Source organism: Chelon labrosus (genome assembly GCF_963514085.1).
Source record: "Chelon labrosus genome assembly, chromosome: 15".
Lineage (NCBI taxonomy): Eukaryota > Metazoa > Chordata > Actinopteri > Mugiliformes > Mugilidae > Chelon > Chelon labrosus.
In genome coordinates, this window is record NC_140348.1 from 15,718,730 (window position 1) to 15,745,024 (window position 26,295).

The 26,295-nt window shown below is 46.5% G+C and overlaps 1 protein-coding gene across 1 annotated transcript in view; it reads right to left on the reverse strand.

Moving 5' to 3' along the window:
• slit1a (slit homolog 1a) overlaps window positions 1-26,295 on the reverse strand; it is an 80,376-nt gene that overhangs the window by 51,067 nt on the left and 3,014 nt on the right. The window contains exons 2-4 of the mRNA XM_084562325.1: window positions 18,439-18,510; window positions 16,161-16,232; window positions 14,639-14,710 (exon numbers count right to left, since the gene is read on the reverse strand). Coding sequence (XP_084418451.1) covers window positions 14,639-14,710; window positions 16,161-16,232; window positions 18,439-18,510 — 216 coding nt within the window. The remainder of the gene's footprint in view (window positions 1-14,638; window positions 14,711-16,160; window positions 16,233-18,438; window positions 18,511-26,295) is intronic.

The window sequence follows — 26,295 nt, forward strand, 5'->3', positions numbered from 1 at the left end:
GGATACCAGGGGTAAATCCTCTCCCTGCCCCACTGCTTCCTCCCATTAGAATTCACCCAAATCCTGCCTTTATCACCGTGTTTGCTCTGCTGAGCTCACTAATGCTCTCCAGCCTCTCTCACAAGGTAGGTGTTTATATGCATGTGTGTGCGTGTTTGCTTTGGCCTGCACAGTAATGCTTCCCATCCCTCCACCATCAACATGGGTGGAATTTAGAGTGCAATGCGACGAAGGCCTGGGAGCAAGAACACACACTTAGGGGCTCACAGGACAGACATGTTCCTGGAAAGGAGAGCAACAGTGTATTCCGCAGCTCTAGTATAGATGTAGCATGTGAGTGAGTGTGTGTGTGTGCGGAGTTGTAAACTAGCACTTCTCATGAAGTGGAGATGGTCTAGGGAGAGCTGCTCTCATTTCAGACATCATTTATTTATTAGACCCCTGTGTGTGACACACACACACACAGTCACACATGCAGTGACAGAAATTCTGCAGTTTATTCCATCACGCACCAGCGATCAACCTCATTCCCTCACCCATGTCTTTCCAACCCCCCCCACCCCGGCCCTTCCCTTCTCAAAATCGATGGAGTGTTTTGTCACCCAGTGCGGCATTTCGTGCAATATTCATCTGAAGAAAAAAAAAAAAGAAGCTCATCTCACACTCAATGAATTTTCATAAACTCTGTGCGGTGCTGATTGGTAAATGAAGGGCAACAGGCTTGGCACACATGAACGTACGCATACACAGACGCAAGAACAACCCCATTATCCAAGCTTCAGGCGGGGGCTTTGTTTTGTACCACTGGAATCTGACAGTGATTTATGGAGAAGGGGAGTCACACTACACCCAGATACACACGGCAACACAAAGCAAGGTTACTGGCCCAAGCATGGGCACAAAGAAAGGTTACCGCACTACTAACAAAGCCACACTGACAGCGGTGCACGCTGTGGTCCGGGGTCAACACCACATCAATGAAGCCCAACGGATGAATTCAGCCGAGCCACTTAATGAATGCACTGGCCGCTTTCAATAACTTGTTTTGATGAAATCCATGAATATGAATCTCTGCTCACTCACTCAATGATTTCCTAATGACTCTTCCGGAAACTGCGTGAGGCTCAGGGAAAAAGAAGCATAACTGACTTTCCCAGTATCATACTGATTTCTAGTTCATATGCCAGTTTCTGGAGCCATTTTCTGCTGCATTACCATTGTGGTTTTGTCAGAGCGGTGAACCCTGAGTGGCCAGACACACCCTGCCTGTCAGTTCAGGTATGCCCTCCGCAGTGCCAGGCTTCGCTCATTTCCTTCTGCACCGACATGTCAGCTCCTCCATATATCTGCTATCAGTTACAGCTCAGGTGAGGACATCGCATTCCTCCTGACTCATTATGAGTGATGAGAACACAAGGCAGCCATTTAGCTGGCAATTTGCAACGATTTTCGCCCCACGGTTGGTTTTGGAACACACACATGCAGACGCTGCAGGAGAAGAGCAGATTCCCAAGGGAATACTTTTTTGCACGGCAACCGCAGACCTTTTCTGCAGCGCACTGCAGAATCCATTCTGGGTGCTAGCTTGTTGCTACTCACATTCCTGCTGGGACTAAACAGACAACCGATACACACTTTTTATGCAAATGGAGGAGATGAAAAGAATGAGACGGAGAGAAGAGGAAAAAGCTTGCCTGTGGCTAAGAAGCTAAATAAAACACACACCGGTGACTCACAGACACATAACACTGACGGTGAGTCATCCTTAATAAAGTTTAATTTAGGGGTAAAACCCTTGTTGATGGCTTTGCTCTAAGGGCCCAGGGATGCAAAGCAACGCATAATGATATTAGAGAACGGGGATCTGCAGCTAATCATGCGGTCACATGCACTATTTAGACAATAATGTAGAAGCACAAAGAGAAACAGAGGTAGGGACAGAGAGAGAGAGACAGGAATAGAGATGAGAATGGGCCTCATTTGAATAAGAGCTGATTTTCTAAAAACGTTTCTCTCCGTTTTGCTCATTTTACCACCTCTACTCACTTGATGAGTGCTTAAGCTTCGGCAACAATAGCATAGGTTTGTGTGCGTGTGTGCGTGTTTGTATGTGCGTTTTGTGGTGGTTTATGAAAGCCACTCCAGGGCTCTCCAAGGCCGGCCAGCCAGCCGCAGCTAGCTTGACGATTGAGGATCGGAATTCAGGAGGGCGACTGACAAAGAGGGTCTCCCCTGGCGTGTGTTTTCCAGAATGAGAGAAACTCGCAGTTTAGAAGAAAAGAAAGACAGAAAGAGGGAGAGAGAGAGAAAAAAAAAAGAGCGTGAGGAGAGAGTGAGAGATGAAAAAGAGAGCAGGTGTGAGGGCCTGAAACAGCGCTGACAGTGGCCTATTCAGAGCGGCGTAATTGCGGTTGCAGTGGCTGCTTGTTTCTTTAATTTCCTCTTTAGAGCGATGCAGCAGCTCTTGTGTTACACATTAATTATGTTTTCTGGGATGCCCTCTCTGCCCCTCCCCCTCCATGTTGACTGACAGCCCGGCTGCCTCCTGGCCCAGCCTGGCTTGGAGCAGGGGAGTGGGTGATTGAATAGGCTAATAAATAGTGAAGGAGGGGTTGGTCACACCCCACCCTATTGTACCGGCGCTGTCACGCCTGACCCTTAACCAAACACACACACTCACGCAAACATGCGCACGCACACACACACACACGTACTTTGAAGGCTAACAATGTGTGCACACAACCTTGTAGTCGTAGCCGCACACATGCACACACACCTTCACGTCACCTCTGTCAGCCCTGACCCCTTACCAAATACCCAGGCTCCCCCCTGTATCCAAGGTGACCGAATGAGGCCCCAGCCATCACCTAGCAACCGGGGAACAATGAGCTCCAAGGAGACGGAATGGCTTGAGCAAAGGGCAGGCTATTCTGCAGGGATGGAGGGGAGGGATGGAGGGATGGGAGCCAAGGTGGGGAGAGGAGGGGAGTAGGGGTGATGGGAATGGTGTTAGGACACATCTTTAACCATGTCACAAAGAGGGTGCCTGCCTGGGAAACAAGGCAGTGCTTCTCTAACCCCGCTGGACGTCTCCGTTCAAATCTGCTCAGCTCCCTCCAGCAACTTGGGGAAAAAAATAAATAAATCATCTTTTTTTTTTTTACCCAAAAAGCAAGACAAAATAAAATTACAGACACTCTTCCATTCTGTAAGGCATCGAAAATGTCTTTGTTCTTCCTCTGTGCAGACTTACTCAGGTCTGACAGCACTCTGACAACTTCCTCACAACCAGCCTGGGAGACTTTTAACTAATCTGACTGTTAACACCGACATCCCGAAGCCCTGACTTTCCTTGTGCTGTGAAACAAACTTTTAACAGTTCTCCGTCTCTCTCTTGCCCTCGGAGCAGCGAGGGTGTTAACGCAGATGCATCACCGTCTTTCAGCTTTCTAAATCCAGAAACGCAGGTAGGAAGGTGAGTGAGGGTGAGATTGCCGAGGGGCCCGACGCAGCATAACAGCGCTCATAGACTGCCAAGTCAGTCTCCATAGAAACTATCAGGATTTATACTATAAAAAAAACAAAGGAATGAGGGAAATAACAGCCGCTCAGATGACTGGCTCAAGCTGTAATGACTTCACTGAGATATTTCTAAAACATAAATGATTAATTGCCGCTATCTCCCGTTTCTGTCGCCAAAACAGATGAGAGGTCTCTGAAATCTGCAAACTCAAATAAAAGTTTTGACATAAATAATGGGAGAAAGAACAAGGAAGTGTTGAGAGAGGGGGAGGCTAAGGAAGAGGGAGGAAATAAATTGGGGAAAATGAGTGTTGAGGAAGTGCGGCGGGCGGTCGGTCACAAGTCTGTTAGCTTGTTCATGTGAAAACTCTTTGTTGGTCTTGAATGGCCTCCTCTCTTTTACAACGGCTTTATGAAGTGGAACCTGGACATTTCCTCACTGCTCCCAGTGTACACACAAACACTAACTCTATTTGTGCTGCACAAACTAATCAAATTTGCTAATTGTTGCTGTTTTAAACTACTGTAAACGGAAAAATATTTGACCGAATCGGGAAACAGATGGGCTTTTCTTACCATTTGATGACATACGATAGTCTAAAATACCGGGTTAGTCATCATCTACAACCGCACATAAACACGGCAGCCACATTATGATGTGGACAGGACAGGAGAGCCTGTCTGTGGGCCTGCCTGATGAACGTGTCAGGAAGAAGGAGCAATAATTGTGTGTGGCTGGGCATTACGGTTTAATACACATGCACACACACACACACACGCATGGTAATGAGGGATATAATGGGCCTGGGAAGAAGAATTTAGGGAGTTTTGGGTGGAGACAAATCAACGAGCGTCAGACCTTGTTCAAATATATTTCTATTCCCCAGACTTATTTACATGGTAAATTTATGAAGTGTTGACACAGAGAAAGCAGGGAGTAGCAGTAGAAAATGTTGTGTGTGTGTCCGCTACTGCTTTCTGGCCCATACTGTTGCCCTGCCTTAAGTATCTGACCTTTTGTAGCCTGTAAATATCAGTAAAGGTCTGGAGGGGATAATGTATTGGACAGAGGAATGCTATAATTTACACAGACTATCATGATTTACCCTGTTCTCTGACAGTAGTGCGTGTCTCCGAGTCTGGCTTTGGACGCTCTTGACTTCATGGGAACATCTCCAGGTCTGGTCTGGGTTAGGTTGACCCACTACTCTCTTTTACTCTACGAGCCACAGCCCTGTGCTGTTAATATCCACTTCACTAACACCAGCACCAACAACACCCCCTCCAGCCGTTGGCTTGATCTCCACATGAAAGGGTCTGCAAGCTCATTACCACAGCCTGAGGCTCATCAGGGCCTCCCCTCCCCGGGCCTTTTATAAGCCAGAGAAGATGGAGAAATCCAGCCAGGAGGGAAAGGGTATAGAGGAAGAGATCCCACATAGGGCTTGCCATCCAAGCAGCCAGGTGTTAAAGATTCAGATAAGACGTAGGGAGGAAATAAGAGAGGGGGAGGAATGGGAAGCGATAAGGAAGGGATAGGACAAGGCAGATGACAGGGAGGAAGCGAGGTACAGTAAAAGGAGAAGAGGGGATGATAGAGCGAGGATAGAGGGAGGAGGCCTTCTACTCCTATCTCTGTGCACTGTTTCATCCTCTGCAGGGCCCCAGTGTCACTCAGGCCTCCTCCAGCAGAGTCCAGCTTTGAAGTGATAATGGGGCTTTTGGCTAAAGCTCTTCTGCAGGTGCCCCTGGCTCCCTCTCCTCCTCTGTCTCCCAGAACAGCCACACATAGATGAGAAGAGATGAGAATCCTTTCAAAGTCCGCAGATGAGGCCAATCCTTCTTCTCTGTGCCTCTTCTCCCTTCTTACGCTTTATCTGCCGACCCCACTTACTCTATCCTCACACTAGTTATTGCTTCCCAGGCACCGGCTGTCACTTTCAGTTCCTCCCTTTGCCCTCTAACTCATTTTAGCCTCTTTCCACTCCTCTCATTGTCCGTCTTTTTGCCTGATTGAAGTGCAGCACTACACTGGATATCCGAAAAAAAAAAAAAAAACGATGGAGGAAAAACAAAATCAACTTTCAGAGCTGTACAAATAAGGAATCAAATATAAAATATTATATCCATGCAATGAAATGATTACAAAGGATGTTTTATGTTCCTCTCCTGCTCCATCTTTGTCTCTCTTTCACTGCCCTCCTCTCTTTCATCCTCCCTGCTCTCTATGTCTCCTTTGTGACTCCCTCCTTTTCAATCTCTTTCCTCCTCTTTGCTCCATCTGAGGTGTGAGATTGGTGTGACTGCCAAGCAGGTAAACACACAGAGGTCTGGCTGCATCTCAGATGTAACACTCATTTCTGGAAGCTTTGTTTGGGTGGGGCAGGCGTGTGGATGTGTGTGTGTGTGTGTGTAGACACGTCTAGCAGAAACAGCAGGAAAGGAGAATCAATTCCATCCCCCAGCGATTTCCTGTTAAACTGTACAAAGCTAAGAAGGGAAGACACCCCACGCACAGAACATCATACAGTTTCTCACCAAAAAAAAAAACAACATATATATCCACAATAGGAATACACATACACTCTGGGGCTAATGAGATCACTGCTCCATGCTGTGATACCAGCGGGAAAATATTGCGAGAGGGAGCCAATATTGGAAACAGATAGGTAGAGTCAGATAGGAATTCAGATTTTTCTTTTTTGCTACGCTCGCAGCCACCACACTGCTCAATATGTCTTTTTACTGGAATGTCGGCTGTCCACTTACCTAAGCAGACAAGTGTCTTTTGTTTACCGAGAAAGCGGGAGCAAGCGCAGAGGCACGCGGGCAGAAGGTTCTGGTTGGATTCGGCATTCAAAACAGTTGAATGATGCCGTGTTTAAACTTCATTTACCAGGTGCCGCGCATGTTTGTCATTTTCCACCAGTCACACAGAGAATGTTTACATGTGCCCATAGCTCATTACTATGAATCTCCAAATAAGGGGGGGGAAAGGTCGACCTGAGTGTTTTCATGACTCAAAGTAACAGTTGTTTGAAAAGTGGATATAATGTCGAACAGGGTGTCGGATGTGTATTGGGACAGATGGATCATGTTCTGTTGTAATAATAGTATTATTATTGTTTAGGTTCATTGCACTGTGTACAAGTGGGTTTAGACGCTGGAAATACAGTCCATATATTTTTTATTTTCTTTATTTATATAAGAAGTAAAAACTATTAAATTTAGGAACTTGTAATTTATAATATTTGGACTTTTTTGATGTAGATCAGAGTAAAAAAAAAAAGATTATGTTACATAAAGCGCTAAGAAGAGCAAATTAAAGTGAAAAGAAAAGAAAAGAAGAAAAATACAAAACCACAAAAAAATAATAATAGGTTAGGGGAGTTGGGTAACCATACCAACCATTAATACAGCAGAAAAAGTAACCATGAAACACTGACTGTATTTGATTGACAGTTGTACAGTTTACAGTAAACTTAATTAATTATAATATTTGGTTGCCATGTTTGCATTTGAAGAAGAAGTAGACAACTCAAACAAAGAACGTGGTGGACTACCGAGGTTATACTGAAGTACCAACTAGATCAGGCAAAACATTATGACCACCTTCCTAATATTGGGAAGGTTGGTTGTGCCTCCAAAACAGTTGTGACTCATCTGAGAATGGACATGACGGTGTCCCGTGGTGTCTGACAACTGAATGTTGTTAGTGGGGGGCCTTTGGGTCCTATGGGCTGAGGGGAGGGGCCTCTGTGGATCAGGCTTGTTCCATTTCATCCCACAGATACTTGATCAGTTCGGGATCTAGTGGATTTGGAGGCCAGGTCAACACCTTGTGCTGTTTTTAATGTTTTCTGAGTTGTTGTTAAACCATTTGTGTGTGTGTGTGTCTGTGTCAGGCTGCATCCTGCTGGGGATGGCTGCTGCCATCAAGGAGTGTCATTGCTATGGGGTGGGGATGTCTGGTCTGGTCTAGGTGTGCTACATGTCTAAGTAGGTGTATTTTATGAATAATGTTTTATCAAGGACACCTTACAGAAAGACCAAACTAGCCTCACTTTGACAAACAAGCTTTTCTTAGATTCATACCAAAAAACCTGTTGTCTCAAGTTTGCTTCCTTTCATCATTAGCCCGCAACATCCTCACCTCAATAACCCCAAGCCACACAAAACATCATCTTTTCTCACTGAAAGACTTAGTAGTAGCAGCTCTGTAGCCTGTGGAGTCTCAAGAACAAAAGGCCTGGAGGTGTGCTAAGTTTAAAAGCCTAAGAATGGACCTCCTTACTACAGACAGAGAGGAGACAGAGCACAAAGTTCACACACACACACACCCATACACACAGAAATATAGCCAGAGGGAAGAGGAAGGAGTTCAACCAAGACTCTCCTTCCAGAGGATAAAGGGATGCATCCAAAGCCTATAATTATATATATATACACACACACACACACACACACACAACTAAAAATCCAAAAATCTCTTTCCATCCATTACACCACACTTTTCCCAAGCTATTGGATCAGATTTCATTCAGAAAATATGAGGCTCTCTTTGAACTATTTGACCTCCCAACTTTTTCTTTCTCTCTGCGTCTTCCGCTTGCTCAGAGAAGGTAAACAGCCCGAGTCCCGGCCCTGCAGAGCTTTGGTTGCTACAGCAGCAGCACATCAGCAAGAGGGCGAAGCAATGTGTGCAGTGGCATTTGTGTGATTTGTGTGTGCCTGTGTGTGTGTGTTTGCGTGTGTGTGTGAGTGAGTGAAGACATAATTTGCCCTGCAGTTTGTTTGTTTGTTCTTTTTTAAATCTCAGAATCAGAGACAGAGCCCGAGGCCACAGGATGGGGCTGGAACAATCATTTACTGTACGCGTGTGGGTTCTGTGAGCATGAGCGTGGGGCAACAGGATGTTGGGAGGGCTTTTCGAAGCCCCTCTCTCCCCTCCCCGCCCATGGGATGAGAGGCTGTGTTTGGGTCCGCTTGGGTTTCTTCCAACGCTGAGCTCCAGAGTCTCAAGTCCAGACCCTAACAGCTCATAACCAGAGATTACACAAAACATACTGCAGTCCTCCGGCTAAGCCCCTCACACACGCCACTTCCACACGATGATCCAGAGCAGATAGTGTTGATCGAAACCCCAGGTCTTGAAATGAACCGAAACGAGATGGACAGATGCACTGAGTGAGGGAAACACCCATCGCAGGGAGATTGCACTCTATTATGGCCGTGATGAATGAGCTGGGTTTCTCTTTCCGATAGCTCCGTTCGTGCTCCATGCTGCTCGACTGTATAGAACCACTATGCACACATACACACATGACCGCTAAGCTTGCGTTCATACACAGACAAGCAGAACAACCCAACAAGCACTGGTTGTTATTCCTGGAACGGGACTGCAGCATTCCTCAAACCCCTGCTTTGAGATTCCAGGGATTAAGTGTGTGTTTGTGTGTGTGTGTTTGCATGTACGTGTGAGGACATGAGGGTAGCCTTTTTCTCCCATGTGTGTCACTTCCAATCTGGACCGCGCAAAGCCGGCCGTCACAGAGGCAAACTATCGGCAGCGGCACAGAGAGTTGGAGGAGTTGGAGGAGGAGGAGGAGGAGGAAGAGGAGGAGGAGGCTTCTTTCAGCAGCTCCGCAAGTGAAATCCCTGTGTGTGTATACTCATGACGGATCTAGACCACACTGTGATGTCTTATTCATGCCGTATCAATTCATAATGACCAGGACAGTCCCTAACGAGAAGACGTACAGGCACGCACGCACACGCGCGCGCTCAAGACTGGGACGGACATCGTGGAGGAACTTGTGTGCCTGTTTGTTTGCACGAATATTTAGAGCATCAGAGATGTTATGAGCGTGTATGTAGAGCAGCATGTGCCAGACACCGGACACACACACACAGAACACACTGACATCCCCGCGCTTTAGTGTGAATATTTAACCAGCCTCGATCCATCTCTTCAATTATTCATGAGGAAGGACAGAGAATTGTTAGTAAATATAAACACCGTTTCTCTCCTGCTCTTGCCGCGTCTTTGCTCGTCTCTTTTTGCACCTCTGACCGTCTCTCCTTTCCCTCCTCTTTAACTTTGTTCTTCCTCGCCGTCTGCTTCCCTGTCCCCTCTTTCTCTCTCGCTCCGTGTGCTGCGGTTGTGAATATTTCAGATGGCAGAGTGGTTTTTAAATTACCCCCTTTTGGCTTCCGCTCCCCTCACATGGTTTGGTCTGCATTTCTCTCTCACACACGGTCCGACTCGTAAAGAAAACAGTGACAAGCCATAAAAGCCACTTTTACCAGCTGACAAGGACAGGGGCAGGAAGAGGGGCAGGGGCAAGGAGCTAAGGCCTGCCTGGTATTTCTTTGGTCGACTGCCACGCAGATCAGGCATTTCGTAATCCTACAAAGACCTCCAGCCCAGCATCTCTTAAATTTGTTACTCCTTACAAACGAAACTTTCACTTTATTTAGTTAGCCACACATTCTCCAAAGAGCAAATGGATTAATTTGTTTAGTTGGTGGTGTTTCTTTATAGACACAGAATCAGTGATACACGGTTTCAAACTATTTCAGCCCTGAAAATAGATTTTTTAATGACATGTGGATTACGAATATCCAAATGACTCAAACTAAAAGTATCTGAGCAGATAGCACTGGTGAAGTTTCCATTTTTGTGCATGCAGCTACTCTGCTTTCGCTCTGCCCCAAGTTAGCTCAGCTCACTGAAGTCTGTCCGTGTTTACTTAGTGTCAGACAAACCACAGTCAAGAAATCAGGATGTCTGCCACCGATGGCACAGAAACCTCCTGATGAAGATGGGTTGCCATGGGGACTGCTGCCAAGCGGGGGCCCAAACAGTCCTCCGAGAGAGAGAGAGAGAGAGAGAGAAAGAGAGAGAGAGAGACCTAGCAGGTCATTCATCAGCGGGGACAAAGAGAAGGAAACGACAAGACCAGCTCGGAGCATTAACAGGCTGCCAGATGAACACACACATGCATGCACAGGCGCACACATAGCACTTAGAAACTGTTATGAGGGGGGGAGAAAAAAAAAAAAAAAAAAGCATTCACATCCGTCTTTTCATGCAGTCATACACAAAAAGTCAAAAGTCAAAACAGTTAATTTGCTTTGCTTTGCGGGCACAAAAACTCCTGGAACACCGGCGAGCTTTCAAGTCAATCAATGTGAAGCAAATGAAAAGGGAGAAACGGCACATACACTGAAGGTTAACAGAGTCAAAAGCGAGTGAGAATACTGTGACAGGGAGATGATTTATCGGTTTAATGATAGTGCACATTATTTATTCTAGACCTCCTTCTTCCACCAAACAATTCTTTCTTCTCACACCGAGCTGCCGTTCCCTAAGCATCGAGCGATCAACAAACAGAAAACACAGCATCCCTCCAACGCAAACACAGAAGAGGCAGCAGTGCATCAACACATAGTTGAAGCAGCTCTTTTATCTACAGTCAAAGCCATATAAAGAACGTAATCCCTCGTGTGTGCATGCCATCCACACATTAGCACACAGAGATGTAATTATAGAGTTATTCTGTGTGTGTTTGTATCTAATTAGTGTTATTTACATTTTCCCTCGCTTTTCTCTCTCTCTCTCGCTTGTGTGCGGGTGTGGGTGCATGTGCTTATGCCTGTGTGTGTTTAGGGTTTGTGTACACTGGGATACCCGTTGCCAAGCACTAACCTGAAATTGAAAGATGTATAATAGAAGGATGAGACACACCCCCTCTAAAATCCTTTACCAGGGTTTCCTCTGCTCCCCTGTAGAGCAGGTACTACCACACCCTTCCCTCCTCCCTTCTCCTCCTCCTCCATACCTCCCGGGGAGACACACACACACAAGGGAAAACCTTGCCGAACCATCCCCTCACCCCCATCACGTCATGTTCAGCACGTTGGCCATTAATGGAAGAAACACCCCTTTCGAACAAGACCGCGCGGTTGCCGGTATTTGTTTTGTGGCAGCAAGAGGCAACACGGTAATGAAAAACCGCAAAACACCCCTTCGCCTCCCCCTCCGCCAAACCCCCATCCTGAGCCCAAACCAGATGCTGTTCCCCGGGGCCAGCTATCAGCTAACTGCTCTGCACTCTTCCAGCTCTGCTCACCTATGCCTCCTTCTCCCTCCACGGCGAGGCCCTTCCTTCCTCCCCGCTCTCCCACAGCGAAGAGACACTAATTACAAACACGGATGAGCAGATTACAGATCTGAAGTGCAGTCAGTGGAAGTGGAATGAGGAAAAGTCAAGGGTGGCGAGACTGGGGGCAACAGGTCGTTAACGGTGATGAATGCAGCTCTATTTTCACTGTTATTGTTCACCGATGTTCAGCGCGGCCGCTCTCACCTCTGCGCCACCGTTCCCATGCCTTCTTGTTGGTGCCATCAATCACAGGCGGCTTTAACTAACTCTAACTATCTGTAATCATCTCTAATCAATTCCAATTTCCTTTCCTCTGCCTCTCATTCATCAGTGTCTCCGGTATCTCTCAGGCATGGAAAGAGACAGAGGAGTGCGATGGCGTAGATAAAGACGTCGACCCTCGAGAAAGCAAAAGATGTGATCTGCGTTAAATAGCTGTGCAACCTTGGCTCTGTGTTTTGCACACGAGACATTTTGCAGACGCTAAGTTTCAAGTTTCAGCCGAATTTGTGCAAGAGATAATAACCAATTATTTCCAAATATGAATTAGTGTTTCCTCTTTTAGTCAAGCCCTTCTTCAAAAATCTAAAAGTGCTTCAGCAAGAGCGTTTGCATTAATTCCCCATCTTGCCTTTGTAGTGAAAACTCATTACCCCATTAGCTTAATGACTGCATGGGATCAAGTGTTTAAAAACTCCCCACAAAACAACACTCCGCCGCTCATTTAACCAACAGCCTTTTATTAACCCGGCAGCTTTTCCTCTAAAGTTTAATGAGAGCAGCGATCTCATCTGCTATCCCTCGCTCCTCCGTCCCCTTTGCCCTTCTTTCTGTTTGTCCTCTCAGCGGGATGCCTGCGACAAATAGTCACTTTGTTATACAAGTTTTCCCCTCGCACCAGAATCAACGAAAAGAGGAAAAAAAAGTGGGGAGTAGATGAGACAGACAGCACAAGTGTATAAAAGTGTAGAAAAGGGGGGCAATTATTCCTTCTTCCAAGAGAAGAGAAACCATCTGGGTTAGTGCTCCACCTGAGGGCAGCGGGCTTTCACATTAACCTCTCTGTTAGGATCATAAAGGCGGACCCTAACAAGCCCCAGTGAGCTCTTTGAGCAAGTGCAAAGACACACACAGAAAATACATCTGCAACCATAGACTCTCTTTCTCTGTCTGTCTCTCGCTCTCTCTCTTTCTCTCTCCATCGTTCCTCAGACACACGCACAAATGCACACATGAAATAGCGGCGCAAGTCTTCCTCTGGGAGATGAGGACCTTTTAAGTCCATTAAAAGCTGCTGGCGGGAGCAAGACAAGCCTGTAACCTAACCACATCAGACTGCAACCAGAACCCGTGGTGTGGCCCAGACACACCACTCAGGAGCCGAAAAACACCTTAGGAGAAACCTTTGTCTTCAACGGCTGTTCCTAATCCCGTGCTGCTAGCCCTAATTTTTAACAAGCACCAGAAGCCTTTCGCGACGAAGTGTCTGTCAATCAAACACAGGCAGCACGAAGATTGCGTTATTATCGATTCCACGGCAGGGGACCGTTCATTTGTTTTAAGTGTTAAAAAAAAAAAAATGTGGCATTTCCACACCTGAAAAGCTTCAAGGTCAATTACTTTTCTCTTTCATCCAGCCAAGGATAAAGAGCAAATGAGTGTATACACAGACACATAGCGAATCGATTAGGCAATGTTAAACAAAGTCTCATTCTCCAGAACGTGGCGTAAGAGCCAGCGCTAGATTTAGAATAATGACCGTGAAGTTAGATTGGAGGAAGCGGAGGAGCTGTGTTAGCACAATCCTCTGGCTGTTGGCAGAGCCCGCTGCTCCAGATGGACTAATCACACTTGTTCAAGGCCATGCGCTGGTCTGGGAGGCCTCGGTCGGCGCTGCGCCCGTTCCACTGAGACAGACAACCCGGTGCTGCTCAGTGTTAGGAAGCCGCAAGAAGGCCAACCTTGCCCTAAAGGACGGGGCTTTGCCCTAGAGCCGGAGAGAGGCTGGTTTTGGCTTAATGATAGGTGACATGGGGAGATAGTTGCGAGGAAGTGACAGATAGATTCAAGATGGTGTTAAACATCAAACGCAAAATAAACAGATGGAGGGCTGAGGCGGGGATCATGGGTTAGTAGTACCAGTATGTGCGGATAGAAGCGAGGGAAATGATTTTTCCATGCCCCACTGTTTCATTATTCCCAGATGCTCCAGGTAATCTGAACTGGAATAATGGGAGCCGGAATGATCAGACAGCAACAGGGACACTGATTATCCCAAAGAAAAAAAAAAGTCCTGCTGCAGATGGGAATAAAAGTTCAGCCTTGCTGTGGGACTGTCTGACTGCGTGAGGTGCATGAGTGGAAGGACGTGTGGGTGTGCGACAATATGGGATTGGTCTTAACAAGAATAAAACTGGGATGGCACATTCTATTCATACGACGGAGGTGGAGTCCACCGGCAGAGCGAGCATGGAAGATTTGACATGAAACAGTCTCATTAAGGAACACAGACATCATCGTTTCTGAGCTCAAGCACTAATGCCACATCAGCTCCCTGTCACCAGTGGATTCTGTCGCCGACACACCAACGCGGAGAAACTGCAGATGACTTGGCACGGAGGCCCAACGATGTGCAAAGAACTCAGCTTTCCACTCATCCAGTTCATTTTGGCTCACAGACAATAAGACTTGACACATTAATAACTCTGGATGAGTCTCTAAGTCCATTCCAGCAAGTGCAATTGAATCTTAATCGTCCTATAATTGTGTTTAAACCAAATCAAACCAAAGCCTAGATTAGTCTCTGAGCAATACTGGAGGCTTGCATAATAATAATAATAATAATAATAATAATATTAATGAATGATAGACAAAGAGAGTAGGGGTTGCTTGAGAGAGTAGAAAAAGTAAGTCAGCTGAATTGAAACAAAAAAAGTGAATGTACTTACAGTCGAGACAGGGCAGGGTTCTTCTGAAAGAGCAACTCAGGAAGCTGCTGCAGTTGATTACGGTTCAGCCGCCTGCGGCAGGGAAAGCGTATGATCAGCCACTGAGTTAGCGTGTGTGTGTGTGCGTGCATGTCCATGAGTGTGTAGGCTGTGAATAATTTCTCCTAGCTGCTGTAGAATCAGCTTAGCCGCAGGCTATTGTGTTTCAGTGTGCTCTGAATGTCACATAAATATCCAGCTGAAAGTTCAGGGGAATTAAACTGCTAGTCCGAGACGCTGCCGTAAATTATCTCTGCACAGTTAAATTACAATGCCGTGCCTTGTAGAATTCGGTGTCACGCCGACTTTCCCAGGAAACGTTTTGAACAAGTGAATTACATCCACCAGTTGTATGAGGATGTACACATTTTATCTGCCATCTATCAAAACAAGATGTCTCTAAATAAAATTAAGAGAAAGGGCTGAGCCTTTTCGAGCCCGAGGAAGCGCCGACAGGAATGGTGGTTGGCAACAGCCTCCATGTCAAACAACTAACATCCAAGACTGGCAGCCTTTATGCAAATACAACAATTAAGTCAATGAGGAACAGACTGTTGCTAATCTGTTGGAAACCACAACTCTCTCCTTTCTGAATGGCCCATTGGAGGCACATGGGAGTGAATGCAGTGGCTGTGGCAAAGTGCGGCTGCAAATCTGAAAGGCAGGCCGCTGCCATGCCTTCAGACACATTCAGACAGATGTTGGGAGTTGTGCCATTCATGTATACACTAAGAAGAGGGATTGGCCGGCTGACATGTAGATTTAGTGCACTTTAGACATTAATGGCGAACTGAACTGTACCTGCTGTTGGGTTAGTGGCTTTTAAACATTACAGAAATGAGCCACTTCATTTCCACATTGGTCTGGCACGTGGAAACGTCTACCCAAAGTTTGGGATCGGTTGAATTTGGAGGAGGAGGGAATGCGAGCGGTGCGTGGCCTCCAGTTTGGTAATGTAGATTGCTAATGTGGGTTTCAGATCAGGGGAAAGCCGTTCATGAGTTAACCACGATGTCAGCATGACAGCCCGTGTCCATAAAGTCATCTGCTGTGCATGTTTCCATGTGGGTAGCGCTATTGATTTAATAATGAGGCCGTTGAGGTGTGGTTGATTGTGTTTGTTTGTGTGTTATCCCAGTCGGTTAACAAGCTGCTGAGGGGGCCTGGTGCTGTCCAGATGAGCCGGGGTCTGCGGTGGGGGAGGCCTTTTAAGCCCACACATCCCACTGAGGGCATTCCTGTCAGACTAAGCTAATAAAAAGTTTCTCCCAGCCCACACTGTACCCTCTCAGCACCATCCAACCACAATGGAATGGCAGGGAAGTGCCTCACACTTGATACACCATTTACGATTGGTCCCTCCTGTTATTCCCATTACTCTCGACTAATACAAGTACTGAAACGGGTAGACGGGTGGGATTTTCTTTTTAAGTTCAAGTTTTGAAAAGAAATCAAAGCGTGCTAAGCCTCTAGTGGCACTCACAGTCTCTCCAGCTCCTTCATGTCATCAAAAGCTCCACGCTCGATCACAGTGATCTGATTCTCCATCAGCTGCCTGCGGGAAAAGAACAAGAGGAGAAACAGTGTTAATTTGAGTTTTGCACACGTCTGCAGACAATCACTCTGGTTTTAACAAAGTTTAGGGGCCTTTGGGTGGCGAGACATCCTGCAGTATGGATATTTAAGCTGGCTGCGGTATATTCAACACTCCACTCTCTCTCATAGATATACAGAGGGCACTCGTGTGGACTGAGGGCATAGTGTGGAATCTTGGCAAAAGAAGCAGCGGCGGCAGCCAGGAAAGTTTCCAAGGTGGCTCAGAAAGTGTGGATCTGGGCTCTAGTGTGGTCCACTGGGTGCAGCTGGGCGGAGACGAGATGAAAAGTAGGCAGGGGGTCAGAACGTGTGAGGTGTGCTCCAAGGTTTTTACAACTGGCACAATCAGGGCAAAGCCAGGATTACCAGCGAGTATCAGAGCTTAAGGCCGCACATCAGGGATATTAGTCATACGCAAACAAACATGGATGCACACATGGAATAGACGCCACATCCTCTCCTTTCCTCACCTCACACTGCCAAAGCTAACGCGCACACGCGCAAAAAAAAAAAAAAAAAAAAAGTGCTTGGAAGTGTTACAATAACACAAAGTCAGGAAGGAGTGAAAAGTGTCCAGCGGCTTTAGAAGCAACAAGAGCTCTCCTTCATTAGATATACAACTGTTCTGTGTTGAAGGCGACCTCTCATGTCTCCTGTGAGGCCTCGCCACGCGGCAACTCAGCAATCTGGGCTTCCTCTCCATCGAATATAAATGCTAATCACTGTTCGCGCTCCATAAACATGGGCAGAAAAGTTCAATTCACCTCAGATCTCTTTCTCATGAATTTAGATGGAAGTGAAAAAACATTGCCGTGAGTGCTTTTTGAATTGAGAAAACTTTTTAGACAGACTGCCTGCGGGCACATAGCGTTCAATTTCTGTTATTTCCGAGTGTTTTTTTTTTTTCTTCCTACCAATTGTTCCTTCATTGTTCTGCATTTTTTCTCGCAGACGTACAAACACACATTGCGGGTCTGGAATAGCCGAGCACCCAGTGCTAAATTAATGGAAGTAAATCAGCTGTGTTGATTTTAGACTGACAGAATAGATGGCAGCTGACTGTAAAGATAAACCTCTGTTGCTGTTGCTGTCCTTTGGAGGGTTGCTCAGGGGTCAGCGGGATCAGAGGTCAACTCGCTGTTAGTCTTACTGCTGTTGCCACACAGAAGCAAGACACACAGACAGACTTTTTTTTTTTCTGGTTGTACGCACACACAGGCATTTTGTGCACCGACACCATGTCAGTCATGCATTATGTATACGGTTGGCCATTTCAATAAGTGAGCAGTGTGTGTTACATGTACTGTAAGCGCAGCCAGAGACTTTACAGCGAGGGGGAAGTTTTGCATTTAGTTCCCGAGCAAGGAGCCGTTTCCTCCTTACTTGCCAGTGACAAGCCGGCGACATGAAGGCATTTAACCTCCACGTGGAAGGTGGTGCAGAAGCGGAGGCCCGCGCACGACGACGAGGAGCGGTGGATGGGAAGCGAGCGAGCCGAGGGTGGGAGAAGAAGAAGGGGAGAACAGGGGGATGGGCGGGCAAAGACGAGGCTTGAAAATAGTCGGGCTTTGCTGGGGTAGTCGGAATTATGCTCGGCTCGTGTTACATTTAAAACATGTTCGGGTATACGCGGCTTCCCCTTCAGCAGTGCTTCTAACACCTATGGCTCCGCTCGCAATTGTGTCTGCACACATGTACACATATAGACACTTTTACAACTGTTTTATTGCCTTAAGTCACGAGTGCGGTTTAATTTTCACCAGAGCGGGGAGTCAATGACTTCACCTGAGTGTGTTAACTGTGCTGAGAGCCTATTTAGGACTGGCGTTTTGTTGTGTGCACATTACATGCTGATGTGTGGGAACAGAGGGCAAGTGAGCGCGTGCACGTCTGAGGGACAATAAGTGCAACGGCAACCGGCAGAACACGCTGAAAGAGAAGTCCATTACATCAGCAGCTGCAGTCTCTCAGTGGCTTAATGTACTTTGGAGTAGGACTCTCGACGAAGGCATCGCCGTTTCACTGGGTTTATGCTAATTTGAGCAGGAAGTGTGTAGAACTGCGAGCTGCGAGGTTAGACAGAGCTCAGGTATGCATGAATAGATAAACTCAGACACAGATACATGTTCAACCACCTTGTCTCAAAACACCTGAACACGACTTACAGAACTCTGAGGTACTTCAGTCCAGCGAAGTCACTCTTGGTGATGCGTGTGAGGTTATTCCCATTCAGCTCCCTGCGAAAAGAAACACGCAAACATGAATTAATAATTAATATTTGTTCTCCCACTGGACCTGTTCAGCCTGGTGACTCACAGCGCAGACAGTGCTGTGGGGGCCTTTTTGCATATTGATACCCACGTTAAAATCTCAGGTGCAGCTTTGCGACACACACACACACACACACACACACACTATTCAGACTGTAATGTATGCTGAAAGGCTGGCGTTTCTATGAAGTGCAAATTGATGAGATGTTGAATGTAACATATATTGCTGGGTAGAAACAGAACGGTTTGTGCTAAGGGGAAGTTCACGCTCAGTTCTGCGTCCGCTGGGAGATATTAAAGAGTCCCATTAAAATGGAAGCCACATTTGAGCTGCCTGTTTGTCTTTCTATTCCAGCCCTCTCCCACCGCCCCCCACCCCCCTCCTCCCCTCGCTCTGTCTGCCATGTCCTTCTACAATTGGTGGGGATTAGCAGAAGCCAGCAGTGGGGATTTGGGTAGGGCCACAAGGCCAGAAAGCTAAGTGCTGTGTATATAATGGGAGCAGCCTCCCTGCTGAGACCTGGCCATCGCTGCAGAAGAAAAAAAAAAGGTAGAGGCAAATTAATTGAAAGAGAGATTTGAAAATGTTTTGTTTTCTAGTGGTTGACAGCAATTCTTTTTAAAGTTTTATGTAAGCCTAAGACTAGAATACTGAAAAAGACTGTGGCACAATCACAGTTTTTTTGGTTAATTCAGTTGATAAGAAGTGTTTGTGTTGTTCTTTGTGGCTGCAGAAAACTGCAGATTCGCATTCAAGTAGCAGGTTGTATTTTCTTGACAGAAAGAAAACAAAGCCAGCACAGCACACAAGCCATACAAGCCTGTGAGGCAGTTAGAGAAATCAAAATACACAGAGTTTCTCTGTTCTAATGCACTTTCTAAGCATTATGTTTCCACCCTACTCAGACACCCCCCCCCCCCCAATCCTTCCTTCCCAAAGACCAAAAACAAAAAACAGCTTCCAAATCTACACTGAAAGCGCTGGTCTCTCTCTTTCAGTCACTCTCTCGCTTTCTCGTCTAATGACCACTCGAGGGACTGTAGCGCTATGCAGTACGAAAGAGAACGGTCATTATAGACAGATGGTGCATGTGTGTGTGTGTGTGCGCGCGTGTGTGTGTGTGTGTGTGTACACAGGTGCATCGACAGGCCAAGCGACAGGGCCACGGGAAAATAAATAATGGACTGGGCTTCATTAGCCCGGGCTCCGATACGCACGCATGTGGTGCTCATTACAGGTGCTTACGCAGATCCACACATACACCCACACACAGCTCTAGATCCCCAATGTCTTATCTTCAGGGTGGTCATTACTGATGACACCCGGAGGACATGAAAAGGGGAGAAAGACAGAAGACGAGGAAGGGGAGAGGGATGGTTGAGGCGAGGGATGTCAGGGGGAGTCTGTGGAAGAATGACTCACACATAAACAACTCAAACCGCAACTTTCTCCTTCAGCACTGAGGTCTTGCTTTGCCCCGAAATAATAAGCATGCCACGGTTTCTGCATGCACCCAGCAGTTCGCCCATCAAAGCCGTTATGCAACACCTCTCAATGTGCTGCGCAGGTTGATATGAGGCGACTTTAATTGGGTGGCGGCAAATGGTGCTTTAAGTGTCATCTTAAAGCATGCACCTGTTCTGCCAAGCTGTGGCATTTAAGGCGATGCTCAAATGCCACCAGCAGCCTCTGATGTATCAACTCATCGGGACACATCCATGGATCCATACCGTTGATGACATACTCTGACCTTTTCTACTGGCATTTTGCAACTCCCACCATGCAAAGTACTACAAAGTCCTTGAAACAGCCCAGGAGACAAAAAGGTCCCGGGGTAATAATGTTCTTGCCGTAGCTCATCATCCTCGAGGACCGATGACTGTGCTGTGCACGACTCTCTGCAGTTCAAAGCTGTGCAGAGCAGTAAACATAAACTCTTTGAGATTCCCCGTCCCAATGCATTTTGCACAAAAAAAAAAAAAAATGTTAAATGATCCTAATAAAGTGGACACTGAGCTTTATGATGAGAGAATATAATTCATATATAGTGCTGCGCAGATGTTGGGACGCCCCTGATCCAAGGGAGGATTCTGTCTATGGGAAAATGTTGCGGACTGTGAGGATGCACCGTTGTTCTGGCTGATGGAAAGTGACTGGGATTCACATCAGTCGAGGCTGTGAAGTAAGTTTTTATGTGAATGCACACACACACACAGCAGGGGTATACAAATTCTGGATGTACATTCAGCAGTGCTTGTCTTGGCGTTGACTCTACATTTAAATAAGGGCACTTCATGCCATAGTCATATATGGTGTTCATTCACCTAAAGAAAGAATCTGCTGTTTATTAGGTCATTACGTAGGTACAGTGTGAGTCACTGTTGTTTTCTTTGTTTTCCAGTCAAAGAGAGCAAAGTAATGGCTTTTGGCACAACAGCACAGACACATTAACTCCTCTCATTGACAGATGTTCTGTAATACTGACTTCGTGCAGGTTTTCACATTACGGTACCACAGCATTACTTTAGAGGCTGAAAATTATTAGGTATCATTCCGAGTTCCTGCAGCAGAGGATTTCCACCTCCAACTGCGTCATGTCAAATCCATTCCATCCTCTGGAAACTCTAAGAATTCCCTCTGCTGACACACTTCCTGGGGAGAAAGTGGATTTATGACATCACTATCTAATCCCTCTCCATCTTCTGTCCCGAGCTGATAGATGCCTGAGAGTATTTCCTGGTGCACCTTCCCTCGAGTGGACGCGCCGCAGCCATGCTCCGCTGCTCCACCGCTCCACCGCTTCACGTCTCTATAATTCAAAGGGGCTCGGAGCAGCGCTACAATGCTGAAAAACTCATTACGTTTATTTCTGCCAGCTGCCGGGGTCCCGCTGCTGAGGCTGGTGTGGACCTGTTTTGAATTGAGCGACATTACGTGAAATGAAAGGCCAAGACTGGAGGGAGGAAAAGCGAGCACAGTGGCTCACTAAGACCTGCGTACAGATCACGCTCATGGAGATACACATAGTTACATGTGGTGTCTCTTACGCACACATGCAAAGACCATTCAGCATGAAAAAGTGTATCCATGCACACCTACTGGCCTGTGCAAAAGGTAATTGTGCTCTGGTTGGGAGCTGGCCAAAGTAAAAGAACACAACGATCACAAGATAAACTATGCAGAAACGCTACAGAGCTGCAAATATATAGATGCAGAGGGACGGTGTATTCTTGCGGAATGATGAGGCATAAGATGATAAACAAATCTGTTTCGACTTTGTGGATCTCAATGGTTTTGTAATCAAGTCTGTTTTAATTGACTAAATTAACTGCTGCAACACTTTGCACTAGGTTTAGTGTATCACTAACAGTGGCCACGTTCCTTTTCTGCCACGTACAAGTGTGAGCAAGTGTTAATGGTTACTCAGTGGTGTCCAACAAATACTCTTATGCTTGCAGTCACAGAAGAACATTAGTAGTACGGCAACAAAAGTATCTCACTTATTTTGCAATCTGCCATAATTTAAAAAGGAAAACCTCACTGTGCTGTAAATATGGCTGATGATTTTCTTTCATGGTGGAGTTAGACGTGTACAAACAAATTGACTAGAGATCGCACTGGAATTTGGTGAACTTTGCTTGTCTTGCAGGTCAAAGTTCATTCAGACTGAACCCTAAACAAGGTCAAAAGTCAAGATTTGCACTGAAGTAAACACATTTTGTCCACCTAATACCTCAGGAAATCGATACAAACTACTTCATCAAGGTGCTTGTTTTTCGCGGTGCCGTCATCCTGCATCACTGCCGTAAGCGCCGCAGGACCATTTGTCCTGAACAGCTTTAGCCTGGCGGGGAAGACAGAAGCCAGCTGATTGAGGATCAGTTGCAACTGCGCTGTCCAAACTCCTCTCTGTGGAAACGACGCGATGACCAGAAACCTGAGGCTCGACAGCCCAGAGCGCTGATGCTCATTAACCACAGTCACACACTGGTATGCTATTTGACCAGACGAGCAAGCGCTCTCCCTAATGAATGAACTGCACAGGTTGAGAAGCTGTGAAGTAGCAAAGCGTTCCTCCTCCCGCAGACTTGGCAGCATATGGACGTGACAGCCGTGAAACACGCAGGTGGAGAGAAAAGTGGGGGAAAAGATAGAGTCACGGAGAGACAGGAAGAAGAGAGAGCCACCCTGACAGTGTTGTTAGCTGTCTAAAAGCGACGGTGTGAAGCAGCGTGGTGGAGTGTTGCGAGTAGCCGGGGAGCTGTGAAGAGCTGACGGGCTGTCTGGGAAATGTCAACGGAGAGACGAGTCCCTCAGCAGGAGAAAGTGACCTACATACTAGTTGGTCAAACGGGCTATGGAATCAGTCGGTAGCAATTGGAAATGTAAGAAGTAAGTGAGTAAGGACGAAAGAGAGACAGAAAGAAAGCAGACCACTACGACCAAAATAACACACTCTTAAACCCAACTGGAACACTTCTATCCACACTAAGAGGTCGGATTTCTGCTCAGCTTGAACAAAACATTCCCTCTCCATTGAAATGCGGCTTTCAGACAAGCAGTTTAGGCCCTCAACTGCACATTTTTAGCGTGTGCGTGCGCGTGTGTCAGTTTGAGTGTGCGCAACGCGTAAAGACCGCCTGAGAGCGTTTTCCCGGCTCCTGGGCTCCTCAAGGGCTATTTACAGTTTTCATTCTGCTCGGTCAGGCCTCAGGAGCAAGATTACTGATAGGAAAGTTAAACATCAAGCAGATCTCACACACACACACACACGGATCCTTCACAGAGGCTCGGCCAGCGCAGGGTCAGCGCATGCATCCTCCCGAAGAGCCTCTCTCACACACTTTAAACAACCGAACCCAAGCGTCTGTGTTTTGCTCCTTCGAGCTGGCCTTCGCACTGCAACAACAACCTTGACAACGAGACAAAGAGGTTTTTTTTCCCCCTCGTGTAGCAGATGCTGCTGTAAGCAAAAACCTAACAGATAGCAAGAAAGAAAGAATCACAGAAAGAGTCAGAGAGAAGACAAGGGTACACAAACACTTTGTGATCAAACATTGACTTGTGTCTCTCTCTCGCGCACACACACACAGGCTGAAGTGAATCAATTAAACATCTGTTCCAATGTGTGTTACTGCCACAGGCTGGAAAAAGAACACACACGGGGCTGTAGTAGAAGCCGAGACTGAAGGGTCTTTCATGGCTTATACTGTAACTGTAGTTTGTTCAGCAACAGGCTCTGAGGTTCTGTTGTGGCTTTGCGTCCCATATGAAGGCATTTCGGCTATATGAATGAGCACTTTGACTGTGGAGTGTAAAACATCTGCCGTGCAACGTCTATTATGTTTGAGTCGCTCCAAACAGAGGACTGAGAAGACGTTTGCCTCGCAGATGCCCGTGTACGAGTCTCACCCCCACCAAGCGCACTGATATCAGCAGTCCCGAAGAGATTAGTTAATCCGCTAGAAGATAACCCCCCACTGCAAAAAAATAATGTGACTTGATCAAAGGTATATATATGAAACACTTTGATAATAATTTTCAGTTATCTGCAAGTGTCAGACCTCTGTTCTCTGACGTATTGGATATTTTATACATAATGCAGTTAATAGATGAGTAAATCACTGAGAGTTTCGCTGACATTAACTGTAAGCGGCTATAACTAATTTAGTCTAATATTGAATCTTAAAATCTATTAAAATGTGTGGAATAGTTTTTTACAGATCAATTGTTCTTGACTAACTCAATGAATATATAAACGTGTGTCCAGAAACAGCACCGATGCGACAAGCGTGCAAACATCTGCACATCTCAAGCTGCAATGCCGCCCGCAATTTGCCCAGCGTCAGTCTGATCCCGAACATAAGCGTCTTGACTGGCGTGAAATGTGGATTATGAAGCCACATCTGCAGTGTCAGTAGAGAGACAAGCATCGTCCGACGTCAGCCACCTTCGCCCCCCAGCTCCCTGCCGGCTTGGCGGGGGGGGGGGTTAAAAAGCCAAGACGGTCTTCTGAGACATGAAAGGTGATCCAGCCGGATTCTCCAAACTCAATTTTCATGGTCTGCTGAGATACAGACGCTCTCAGACGGCCGTGCAAAGCGATCACGCGTGGAAACGCTCACATGTGCTCATGCACATACATCATATTGTATACACGCATGTCCAGCACAAAAAGTATACAAATAAAAAAAAAAAAAGTGCATGGAGTGGGTTTGGACAGACACACACATCCTACTGATGGGGTCATTTGTTAGCTCTCTTGGGTGCAATTAAACACTTCCACAGAGTAGCTGTACTCGTAAGGAGAGCAGGCCAGTGAGTCTGTGGTGTGTATAGACTCACAGCAGCTGGCTTTGATGATCGGCAATCAGTCATCACTCAGCGCAGACGAGCAACGCACTTACTACAAGTAAGTAAAGTATAAAAAGCCAGCCTAGGGTAAGTGAGAAATCAAAACAGTACAGAGTAATAGAGGAGGAAGAAGGACCTGCAACACCTATATCCTACTGTACTGTGATGTATTGTACATTAACACGTAGTGGACAGGCTCACTAAATATTCAGTACTAAGGAAATAACTGGCAGCACAGGCAGTAAATTGAACCGACTGAGTCCCAGGCCTGTAATTTCACATCGCTACACTGTGCATAAACATTCTCTGAGTGATCTTCATTCCAGGCATTATCACCCCTCACGGGATTACCAGCTACGAGGATGGATATATTAGAGTGTAAAAAGGAGCTGAATGAAAGTCAGTCTGCCTCAGGCTTAGACCTATTTCACTCTTTATAATAAATAACATGATGCTGTTTATTCATTCATTAGCCTTGTGGTTGAGTTACAGCTCTCCGTGCTCCTCTGTGCAGTAATCCCTTCATTACCACTTCAGTTGCTTTGCCAGGCTTGCCTTGATGGATCTTCTCATCCTGCTCTCAACCACCCAGCTCCACCCATCACCCTATTTTTTTATTTTATTTTTTTTGTCTTTTCCCATCTTGCTATTTCCTCTTTAGTCACAGAGCCAGAGTTGGCAGGTAGTGGGCAGGCTGTGTTCAGTCTTGTCAGGGTAAATTATGGATCAGGTGGCTGGTGAGCTGTCAGTAGTATCAGCTATGTGCCGGAGCCAGAAACACTGCAGGCCTTCCCTGGCACATGCACATGCACACGCACACACCTCCGTGCACGAAATACACAAACACGGTTATCGAATCGACTGATCCCCTCATTTCCAACCACTCCCACCCCTCATGTGCTTTCATCTAACATTACTTATTCTCCGCACATACACACATGGAGCCACATTCTCAAGTTTATAAATAAGCAAAAGTGAACATCAGATTTACCCGGGCACGCACGGCAGACACACAAACGCACACATTTGGTGTGCAGCCTCCACCTCTTCTACTCTGGAGGAGCTCCAGCATGCCTCCCCCCCTCCCCCCCCCCGCCTCCCTCCACTCCCAGTCTCAGTAGAAGGTATTTTCTGGCACAGAAACTACGTCACCAGTGCACTGGCCTTTTTGCAATTAGATGAAGGCACACATGCTCACAAAGACACGCCGCTCCTCCCCTTCATCAAATCAATTCATTCACAGGCGAGACACACTTAATCTAAATCGGGGGCTGTTAGGAAGACAAAACAGGCAGAGAGAAAGGCTGCTGTTTAGTTTGATACCTGTCCAACAAAAAGCTCAGCTAACAACCTTTACTGCCTGCCACTTTAATCAGCGTTGCAGATGCCGATTTTCT